Raw genomic sequence first — 12,094 nt, 5'->3', positions numbered from 1 at the left:
TATGGAAAATGTTGTCATATATTTGCAAACAATTTATGGGACTGATTTTCAACATGATGTTCACATAAAAATTAAGTTGGACAAACCAATGTTTATCTTTTTTTCAACTGTGCTGATTGTAATTGAAGCTCTTCAAGGTATGACTATTCCTCAACCTCCTGTAAACCTTGGTACAGGGATATGGGATATAATTCAAATGGAACTTACACAACAAATGTATTTGTGTGGTACTGTGTGGGAGTGACTCTCAAAGAGGACACCATGTACGAGCTGGGTGGAACTCACACTCAGCTTGAAAGAAGCTAATTGTTTCATTTTACCCTAGCTCCATCTGTGCTTTTACATATCCAAAATGGGCTTCTTCAAAGAGAGAAGTTACGTTTATATTGAGCCTTTTTCCAAAGTGCATCACATCTAATTGGTACTTTAGAAATGTGTGCACTGTTGTAAGATGCAGAAATGAAGGGGTCCACTGCACCTAATAAGATACCAGTGATCATTAGGCTGTGATGAAGTTGTCTGAGGGATAAACCATGATCAGATCATTGAGAGATCTTCATGGCATTCCATGAACTCGTGCCACAGGATATCCACACAACTGAGCAGACTGGGCCTAGCTTTAACAAATCCTTGGAAAGATAGCACCACAAACAGCGCTGCACTCCCTCTGCACTGTGCAAAAGGCTCAGCCAAGACAATGCACACATGACTGAGGTAGGGCTTGAACCCAACACAGCACAAATCAAAAGAGCTACCACTGAGCCAAGGCCGACACCCAAGGAAATCAGGATTTTTGAATATCTTACTTTATGCACCATTCCATTGTGCCAGTACTGAATTAGACTTAGGGTGCAGTAAGTTAAAGGAGCATGTTATCCAGTGACAGTCATGTGTCCATTCGAGCAGCGCTGAATTAAGAAATAGGTAGCTAGAACTTTCAAGATCCCTTCCTATCACATCAACACTGACATCCTTGCTGCACAGATATATAAAGTTTGCCCCTTCCAAGTCAGTAGCACCCACAACCTGTTTAAAACTGCCATGTTGCCAACTTCTTTGCCTCCATTCTCAGAGGGTTCCTTACAATCTTACATGGATTATCAAGTAACAGTTATCATCTCAGCTTTACAATTCCCTGTCTGCCTCTATGTTGATGCTACTGGTAAAAAAATGGGAAATTAACGCTTTGGAGATGGGAGAGTTACAGGAGGTCTGATCTGCCTTGCTCATGTTGTTTACAACCTGGGTTTTTTTTTAAATCCTGCCTCCAATTCGCACCCTGAAGTTGGTTCCTGGTGCTGGTGAATAGAAGGAAAGGGAGCATTAATAAGTGGAGTTATCCTCCTTCCTGCTAGTGGCCCTGCATTCATCCTGCTCATTTGAAAAGTGTCATGTATCATGTAGCTAGCTTAACTTATAGTGGTTTTATCCATGAATGTCATTGAACTGTGAATTGTAGGTCGCAACTCTAATTCATGTCCTACAGAAATGAAAGTGGAAAGCTCTGAAACCTACAGTTGGACTAGCAAAACCTTCCTTATTCCTTTGAGTATAGAAATTGGGACATTATGGTGAGGCTGTGCAGGGCATTGGTGAGGCCTCTTCTGGAATACTGTGTGTAGTTCTGGTCACCCTGTTATAGGAAGGATATTATCAGGCTGGAGGGGGTTCAGAACAGATTTGCCAGGGATGTTGCCAGGTATGGAAGATTTGAGTTGTAAAGAAAGGCTGGGACCTTTTTCATTGGAGCATAGGCGGTTGAGAGGCGACCTGATAGAAGTTTCTAAAATAACGAGAGGTATGGATAGAGTTAATGATAGTTTTCTTTTCCTTAAAATGGGGCTAGGGGCACATTTTTTTAAGGTGTGAGGGGAGAGATTTAAAAAAGACATGAGGGAGAAGCTTTTTACACAGAGGGTGGTTCGCCTGTGGAATGAACTTCCTGAGGAAGTGGGGGGCGCGGGTACAATTACAATGTTTAAAAGACATTTGGATGGATAGATGAATAGGAACATTTTGGAGGGATATGGGCCAGGAGCAGGCAGGTGGGACTAGTTTAGTTTGGGATTATGTTCGGCATGGACTATTTGGACTGAAGAGTCTGTTTCTGTGCTGAATGACTATACGACTCTAAGTCTGTGACCTTTCATCATAATTAGAAAGGTCATAAATATTTTGAAATGAAAAGGGAGGGGAAATGGGCCGAAGAACAAATGAAAGGCATATTCAAGTGCAATGGGCAGGAAAAATTAAATGACCAAAGATTGGGATGCAAAGCCAAAGGGAAAAGGGGAATGAAGTAGAGAAATAAAAATACATGTCTGGAAGAGATATGAATAAACAAGAAAGCTGCCATCAAATGCAAAGTAAATGAAATAAGAGAAAAACAAGGTGGGAGTAAATAAACTAGGAAAGAAACACAAACAACATGGATGCAGATATTATAAAAGTTGCTGAACTCAACAATGAGCCCAGAAGGCTACAAGAGACCCAGCTGAAGGTTGTTTCTTGAATTTATGTTGAGCTTTGTTGAAATACTATAGCGTGCCAAGGAGAGAGAGGTTAGCAATACGAGGAAGGTGACAAATGCCCTGCCGGAGTTGGTTTTTATGAGTCCTCTGAATCAGCCTGACTAAGATCCACTGTGATTACACCAAAGTGGAATTCGCGAATGCTAAATTTGTCTCTGTCTCACTATGAGAAATTACTAACCTGTCCTCCCATCTTCCCTATCTCTCCCCCGAGTCCTCACTGTAAAGTACTTATTAATAAATGGAATGTACTTTTGCAAAGAGGCAACCCACAGAATTGGGCTATAACTCCTTCCTGAATGAAGCAATGCATTCCTGCTTTCACATTCCAAGTACAAAGACAGGATTCGCTTGGGAAACTGATACACTCACTTGTGTCAAATGTAATATTCTGACTTTTCCTTTAACTCTGCAATGCTTCACTGGGGATTCCATGCTGCCTTAGGTGCTGTACGATGGTGATAAAAAGGCCTTTTTAATTTCCAGTGACTCGTTGTTGAATTTGATGTATTGTTGCTTGATACCAGGTGACAGATGGAGGAACTATCAAACAGAAAATATTCACATATGATGCCCTGTTCTCTACAAATTACACTCACATTGATGAATATCAGAAGAGGGAGGACCTGGTCTATCAGTCCACTGTACGGTAAGTGGAGTTTTATTTGTTCACAATACTTGGACACTGTCCAATTCACACAGGCATTTTGCTCATTGCTGAGGAGATGAGAAAGTAGCATGTTATTTTTACATAAAAATGATTCATCTAATATGGGATCTTTTGGTGACCAGCTGCCCTTCACTGGAAGCAGGACTAAGCCATTCACCAAATAACAAAGTGTGGAGCTGGATGAACACAGCAGGCCAAGCAGCATCTTAGGACCACAAAAGCTGATGTTTTGGGCCGAGACCTTTCAACAGAAAAGGAGGATGGGAAGAGGATTCTGAAATAAATAGGGAGAGAGGAGGAGGCAAACCAAAGATGGATAGAGGAGAGGATAGGTTGAGAGGAAAGTATAGGTGGAGAGGTAGGGAGGGGATAGGTCAGCCCGGGGAGGACGGACAGGTCAAGGGGGCGGCATGAGGTTAGTAGGTAGGAAATGGAGGTGTGGCTGGAGGTGGGAGGAGTGGGTAGGTGAGAGGAAGAACAGGTTAGGGAGGCAGGGACAAGCTGGGCTGGTTTTGGGATGCAGTTGGGGAGGGGAGATTTTGAAGCTTGTGAAATCCACATTGATACCATTGGACTGCAGGGTTCCCAAGCGGAATATGAGTTGCTGTTCCTGCAACCTTCGTGTGGCATCATTGTGGCACTGCAGGAGGCCCAGGATGGACATGTCATCTAAGGAATGGGAGGGGGAGTTAAAATGGTTCACAACTGGGAGGTGCAGTTGTTTATTGTGAACCGAGCGTAGGTGTTCTGCAAAGCGGTCCCCAAGCCTCCGCTTGGTTTCCCCAATGTAGTGGAAACCACACCGGGTACAGTGGATGTAGTATACCACATTGGCAGATGTGCAGGTGAACATCTGCTTGATGTAGAAAGTCATCTTGGGGCCTGGGATGGGGTGAGGTAGGAGGTGTGGGGGCAAGTGTAGCATTTCCTGCTGTTGCAGGGGAAGGTGCCGGGTGTGCTGGGGTTGGAGGGGAGTGTGGAGCGAACAAGGGAGTCCCAGAAAGAGTGGTCACCCAACAGCATCAATGTGGATTTCACAAGCTTCAAAATCTCCCCTCCCCCCACTGCATCCCAAAACCAGCCCAGCTCATCCCCATCTTGCTAACCTGTTCTTCCTCTCACCTATCCGCTCCTCCCACCTCCAGCCACACCTCCACTTCCTACCTACTAACCTCATCCTGCCCCCTTGACCTGTCCGTCCTCCCCAGACTGACCAATCCCCTCCCTACCTCCCTGTCTATACTCTCCTCTCCACCTATCCTCTCCTCTATCCATCTTTGGTCTGCCTCCCCCCCTCCCTATTTATTTCAAATCCTCTTCCCATGCCCCTTTTCTGATGAAGGGTCTCAGCCCAAAACGTCAGCTTTTGTGCTCCTGAGATGCTGCTTGGCCTGCTGTATTCATCCAGCCCCACACTTTGTTATCTCGGATTCTCCAGCATCTGCAGTTCCCATTATCTCTCTCAGCCATTCACCTCATTGAATCTGCTCTGCCACTTAACATTGAGTCTGCCCAGCCCTGTCAGAAATTTATACATTTCAATGAGATCCCATCTTGCTCTTCTTCAAATCAGTTCTTCTTCAAGCAAGAATCCCAGGAATCAGACTAGCAAATCTTTGCTGCACTCTCTCTATTGCAGTTTTATTCTTTCTTAGGTAAGGAGACCTAAACTGCACACAGTACATTGAAAAATGTTATAATTGATCCCCTCTTCCAAATCTTTGATATTTATTATAAATAATTGGGCACAAGCACTAATCCCAGCAGTAGCCCATTAGTCACTGCCTTCCACTCCACTAAATGTACATTAATTCCTGCTGTCTTATTCCTGTCTGCTAACCAATTCTCAGTTCATGCCAGTATATTATCTTCAATCCCATGCACACTCAATCTCTTATGTGGGACTTAAGCAAAAGATTTCTGAAAATCCAAATACACCACGTTTGCTGGCTCTCCCTCATTTATCATATTAGTTGCATCGTCAAAAAGAAACCAGTAGGTGTGTTAAACATGATTTTTTTTTCATAAACCCACATTGACTTTTTCTAATCCTGTTGATGTTCTCCTGGATCCCTGTTATCACATCTTTTGTAACAGACCTGGGCATTGTATTGAATTGTGTTGTACAATAAATTGTATTTCTTTTTCCTACTTACTGATGTTAGGCAAACCAGTCTGTAATTCCTGTTTTGTTCTCCCTCCCTCCATATTAAATAGTGTGCTTACTTTTGCCATCCTCCAGAATGTAGAGAATCTGCAGAATTTTGAGACATGACAATGAACATCTCCATTATTTTCTTGCTGACCACTTCTTTCATTTCTCTGGAATATAAATTATCTGGCTCTGCAAATATAGTAGGTTTTATTTCCATTAATCTCTGCATTTTATTTTACTAATACTAATTTCCTTCAATTCTTCCATCTCAAATGACCTTTGGTTCCCTGGCATTTCCAAAAAGTTATTAATGTTTTCTCCTATGAAGACAGAACTAAAGTAGTTGTTTAATTTTTCTACATTTTCTTGCTCTCCGTTATTAATTTTGCATTTTTATACTGTGAAGGATCTATATTTGACCTCACCAGTCTTTTGTTTTTGATAGAAGCTTATACAGTCCACTTTTATCTACCTTGCAAGTTTATTCTTATACTCTATTTTTCCCAACTTAATGAACCTGTTGATCCTCCTTTGCTGAGTTCGAAACTGCTTTCAGTCTTCTACATTACTTCTTATCTGAGCAATTTTGTATGAATTTGCTTTTGATTTAATACCATACTTATTGTTTTTAATTAGCCATGGTTGAGCCACTTTTCCTGTTGTGTTCTGCTGCTAGAGAGGAATGCTTAATGATTGCAATGCATGTTTTCACTCCTTAAATGTTAACCATTGCTGATCTACTACTGTGTCATTTATTTAAACTACAGAGTTGCCAGTGTTGGACTGGGGTGGATGAAATCAGAAATCTTACAGCACCAGGTTATAGTCCAGCAGATTTATTTCTCCTGACAAAGGGACTACGCTCTGAGAACTTGTGTTTTCAAATAAACCTTTTGGACTATAACCTGGTGTCATGTGACTTTTGACCTCATTTAATTAAGTTACCCAATCTATCATAGACAGTTCATCTCCCAAAACTTAGTAGATTCCTTTGTTTGTATTTAGGGCCATAGTCTTAAATGACACTATTTCACTTTCCTTCTCAATAAAGAATTCCATCATGTTATGGTCTCACTTCCTTGAAGAATCCCATACAGAAAGCTTAGTAATTAACCCCTTCTCATTGCACAATATCAATCTAGAATAGCCTATCCCTAGATAACAAAGTGTGAAGCTGGATGAACACAGCAGGCCAAGCAGCATCTCAGGAGTATAAAAGCTGACGTTTCGGGCCTAGACCCTACATCAGAGCCTATTCATAGTTGGTTTATCAATGTACTGGTCCTATAACACGATGAAATTCATCTGCTTTTACTATTCTTGCTATTATGGTTTGTCCAGTCTATATGTATGTTATAGTCAGCCATGATTACTGACATGCCCCTGTTGCATGTGTTTGGAGACCTATAGCCAACTCCTGCTGACGTTTTCTGCACCTTGTTGCTTCTTAGTTCCACTGTAACTAATGTTACATTTTCTGAGCCATGCCATTTCTCACCATTACGTTGATTTCATTTTTTATGAACAATGTCACCTCACCTCCTTTTCCTTTTCACCTGTCCTTCTTATAGATAAGTACCCTTGGATATTCAACTCCCAGCCTTGGTGCCCTTGCAATCATGTCTTCATAATTGCAATCATATCATACTCAGTTACAGCTATTTGCACTGTTAATTCATCCCCTTTATTGAAAATGCTCCATGTATCCAGATTCAGTACGTTTAGATTTGTCCTCTCAACATTTTTATATTGTTTTAATATGATGGCTCTTGATGCTGCTATCCCTTGCTCACTCTGTCTTTCACTTTTGTTTTCTATATTTCTATCTTTTATTTTTAGTTGTACTTCCCTCTCTGGTATCTCCCTGCTAAGAGTCCCATCCACCTGCCACTTTAGTCTAAACCCTCTCATATTGTATTAGGGAATGCCTCTGCAAGGACAGTGGTCCTGCATCCCAGCCAGTTTATGCAGATCTCACCTTCCCCAGAATCAGTCCCAATGTCTCAGGGGTCTAAACCCCTCCCTCCTACATCATCTCTCCAGCCACACATTTGTCCCTCCTAGCACTTGACTCTGAGAGTAATCCCGAGCTTACTGCCTTTGAGATTCTTGTTATTAATTTCTTCCTAGCTCCCCGTTTTCTACTTGCAGGACTTCATCACCCTTCCTACATGTCTTGTTGGCACCAACATGGACTACGCCACACTCCCTCTTCAGACAGGCCTGATCTGCTCAGTGATAACCAGGTCTCTGTCACCAGGGAGGCAACATACCAGCCTGGCATCTGCAGAAATGCCCGTCTGTTTCCGTTATGATAGAATCCCCTATCAGTATTGAGCTGCTCCTTCCTCTTCCGCTCCTGGTGCCACAGACTTGATTCATGATGCATTCCTCTGAGAAACCATCCCCCCAGCTGTAGCCAAAGTAGAAAATCTGTTGGTGAGGGAAATGGACCCAGGGATTTCTGCACTCCCTGCCTAGTGTTTTAATCATGACATTATGCCAGTGCACTATTTAACTGCGGTATGAACATCCCGGTATGTATTGTCCTGGAAGATCTCAGTTTTGGGATGGTCCATTGTGACTCCAGTTGCTGCTTCCGATCCAAAACATAAACTTCAAGTCACTGCACCTAGACACATTTCCTGCACACATGGTCACCCCAGACACTGGAAATGCCACTGACTTCATACATCATGTAGAAAGAGTATTTCACTTGGCTTAGCCACTCTGCTCTGAATTACTCTTAAATTACTTCCTTCACATTTGCTCCCTCTAGCTTAAAGAATATTAAATATGTAATAGTGATCTTACCTAACTTCACTTCTGATCTTTCACAAACTTATCATTTTTGTTCTTCTCAGTTGGTTTCCTTTCTCTGTGGTATAACTGTTTCTGGGGGTATGGTGACCCAGTGGCTAGCACTGCTGTCTCACAGCGCCAGCTATCTGGCTTAGATTCCACTCTTGGGCGACTGTCTGTGTGGAGATTTCACATTCTCCCTGTGCCTGTGTGGGTTTCCTCCCACGGCCCAAAGATATGCAGGTTAGGTGGGTTAGCTACGCTAAATTGCCCTGTAGTGTTCAGGGATGTGCAGGCTAGGTAGGTTAGCCATAGGAAATAAAGGATTATAGGGATAGGGTGGATATTAGATCTGGGTGGGAGTGTTGACCTGATGGGCCGAATGGCCTCTTTCACACCGTAGGGATTGTATATTGCCTCATTTTGTCTCCACTATGGGTAAAGAATGCTGTCTGAGTTGGGATTCATTGCTGTGTCCTTTTCCCCTGCTTTATAATAAGAAAAAGTGAAGAAGATACTATTAGGAAGTGACATTATTTCAAAACCCCTCGAGCTCTTCCTAGAACTCAATCTATCCCCATTCATATGGTCGGAAAATAGTACCCTTGGTTACTATAGGACATTTGGAGATCCAAAAAGTAATTTCAAATGTTATTGGAACTTGGGATTTTTCTAAAATGGGTTGAAATGCAGACATGAGGAAGGGTTAGAGCCCATTTGAAATATTGTTTTCAATATAATTATTCCATCTCAAGAAAGATATTGGATAGGAGAATCACCAGAATAATATAAAGGCTTAAATGGTTACATGCATGAGTATATGTTGGTAGACTCTTGAGGTTTAAGACTGCAGGGCAATCCAATTGAAGATTTTTATGTATAAAAGAGTAGGGCAGGTACAGGGAAGCTGCTTACTTTGGAAGGACAATCCACAACATGGGAAGGGCATCTTAAAATCCAAGCTAGGTCCTTTGGAAGTGGAATCAAGAAGCACCATTTCCCACAAATGCTGCAAATGTTTGGCCTCTGAGTTGTTGGAGTGTAAGATGAAGGGAAGGTTGTAGCATAATAGTAATGGGATTGGACCAGAAATGCAGAACCACAGGCTAATACTCTGGGAATGTGGATTTAAATCCCACCATGGCACATGGTGAAATTTAACTTCAGTAAAAAACGCTGAAATTGAAAAGAAATAGTTAATATAATGGCAACCACGTAACCCTTGATAATATGTGTTTTTATAACAGTTTCACTAATACCCTTTAGGAAAAGAGAACCTGGTCTGGCCTACATGTGACTCCAGACCCATAGTAATATGGCTGACTTTTAACTGCCCTCTGTGCAATTAGGAATGGGCAATAAATGCTGGCCTAGATAGCAACATCCATATTGAACAAATATAATTTTAAAAATCAATTGTATTTTGTTGATTTAAGCATGTCACCATGGTGCAAAAGCAATTAAGCGAATGAATGAATGATTGATTTATTGTCACATGTATCTTGAAGATGCAGTGAAAAGTGTTTTGTTGCCACAATCTGGCACCATTTTAAGCTATGACAAGGATAAAAAGAAATTACTTAAATGAGAGTTCATCCTCTACTCAAATCGGACACAGATGCAGGGCTCAATTTAAACTCTGTGATTCTGTGTAGGTGAATAGTTTTGAATGAGTTAAAATATCATTCATAATGACAAGACGTACAGGTTGGCAATTAATCGTGAAGGCCAGCATTTTCTTCCTGCCATCACTACCCCTAAATTTGTTCCCCACGGCAAGTTATCAGTTTACTCTGATCCTAGATGAGCTAAGCTTTTTAGTGACCAAAATGAGATTTCAATTAATATGACTATACCGTTATTGTGCATTTGGAACTTTTGAACAAGTCTTGCACGCATGTATAAAGGTGGCATATGGCTAAGAGAGAGCAACTAACAAAGCAAACACTGTCCAAGATTGTATTAGTAGGGGCACTGAGTACAACAGCAAGGAAGTCGGCTGCACACTATTTTTATGAGACCTCAGCTGGAAATTCTGTGCAATTCTGGGGCCACACTTTAGGAAGGATGTGATCATATTGGATAGAGGTTTATGAGAATGGTTCCAGCATTGAGGAACTTTGAAGACGTTTTCTGCTTTCCTTGGAGGGGAGAAGACTAAGTGGAGATTTGATAGAGGTCTTCAAAATAATGAGGAGCTAGACAGAATGGACAGGAAGAAACTGTTCTTGCTGATTATATATTGAGAATGAAGGGATGCTGATGTATATAAACAGGTAATTTGTAAAGGAAGCAAATGTGATGCAAGATAAAAGCTTTTTCATAGATAAGGCATCTTCCATGTACCACCTGGAAGTATGGTTCAATTAAGGGATGGAAGAGGCCATTAGATGATTACTTGAATGGAATTGAGGTGGAGCAATACAGGAAAAAGGCAGTAAAACACCATGTATTATAATGCTCATTCAGAGAGCCAGACGGACCACAGTGGGTCGAATGGCCTCTTCCTGCATCATGACAATTCTCTGATTCTGTGCTGGATTGATCTATTGCTTTTGAGTCCATCACAAACAGATGGCACCTTCCATTGGAAGAAACAATTCTGCCGAAGGCCAGATGTAGAGCACCAGACTAACAGACTGCTGTATGACTCCCGACGTTCCTGGCTCGAAAGCTGGAACTAAATTCGATGCAAATCTGTCATTATCTATTAAACACTTCTTGCCTCACAGCCTGACAAATCTGATTGCAGAAATTGTTTGATATTGGAGTGGTGATGAACTGATTAAATTTTCAGCAAAATCCAATCTTTACTTTTGCAGAAAGATATCTTTAATAGGTTTGCCTGCTCTCTATCTCCTCAATGTGATGGATTTTGATAATTTTCCAACAGTGCAGCTCCCAAGTTTCAAGCCAATTTTTGATTATGATATCTTTCAGCCCTAATTTTTAACAGCCAGGAAAGACTAGGTACAATAAAGGCCCAATTATGTTATAGATCAAGAGCAATCAACAACAGGAAATGATCAGCTCTTCAAAAGTCCTTTAAAGGGAGCTGTTTTTGCAACTTATTTAGGTGGTTAACTCAAAGAAGTCAAACTCTCTTTAGCACACAGCAGACTGGCCAAATTCTCAGCAAAATGGAACTTAGAAGTTATGGAGTTGTATAAAATCGAAACAGACCCCTCGGTCTAAGTTCTCCACGCTGACCAAAAATCCTAAATTAATCAAGTCCCATTTGCCAGCATTTGGCCCATATCCCTCTAAAGCCTTCCTATTTCATTTACCTATCCAGATGCCTTTTAAACATTGGAACTGTACCAGCCTCCACTATTTCCTCTGGCAGCTCATTCTATACATGCACTACCCTCTGTGTGAAAAAGTTGGCCCTTGGGTCCCTTTTAAATCTTTCCCTGTCACTTTAAACTTATGCCCTCTAGTTTTGGACTCCCTTACGCTGGGGAAAAGAGCTGGACTATTCACCCTACCCATGCGTCTCATGATTTTGTGAACTTCTATTAAAGTTACCCCCTCAGCCTCCAATGCTCCAGGGAAAGTAGCCCCAGTCTACTCAGCCTCTACCTGTAGCTCAAACCCTCCAACTCCAGCAACATCCTTGTAAATCTTTTCTAAACCCTTTTAAGTTTAGCAACATCTTTGCCATAGCAAGGCAATCAGACTTGAACGCGGTATTCCAAAGCAGCCTGGCCAATGTCCTCCTGTGCTCCTGAGATGCTGCTGGGCCTGCTGTGTTCATCCAGCCTCACATTTCATTATCTTGGATTCTCCAGCATCTGCAGTTCCCATTATCACTGGCCAATGTCCTGTAGAGCCGTAACATGATCTCCCAACTGCTATAGTCAATGCTCTGACCTATAAAGGCAAACGTGCCAAATACCTTCATCACCACCCTTTTCTACCTGTGACTCCACTTTC

General features: G+C 41.7%; 1 protein-coding gene across 5 annotated transcripts in view; it reads left to right on the top strand.

Annotated features, from left to right (window-relative positions):
- The window catches only part of LOC125466816 (immunoglobulin superfamily member 21), a 394,787-nt gene that overhangs the window by 187,783 nt on the left and 194,910 nt on the right, over positions 1-12,094 (top strand). For 4 of the 5 annotated variants that reach the window (XM_059638048.1, XM_048561885.2, XM_048561887.2 and 1 more), the window contains one exon: positions 3,059-3,180. The exons of the other annotated variant lie outside the window; for it this stretch is intronic. In XM_059638048.1, coding sequence (XP_059494031.1) covers positions 3,059-3,180 — 122 coding nt within the window. The remainder of the gene's footprint in view (positions 1-3,058; positions 3,181-12,094) is intronic. 5 annotated transcript variants of the gene reach the window in all.

This window comes from Stegostoma tigrinum, chromosome 28, assembly GCF_030684315.1.
Source record: "Stegostoma tigrinum isolate sSteTig4 chromosome 28, sSteTig4.hap1, whole genome shotgun sequence".
Lineage (NCBI taxonomy): Eukaryota > Metazoa > Chordata > Chondrichthyes > Orectolobiformes > Stegostomatidae > Stegostoma > Stegostoma tigrinum.
This window is presented reverse-complemented; position numbering and strand designations above follow the sequence as displayed.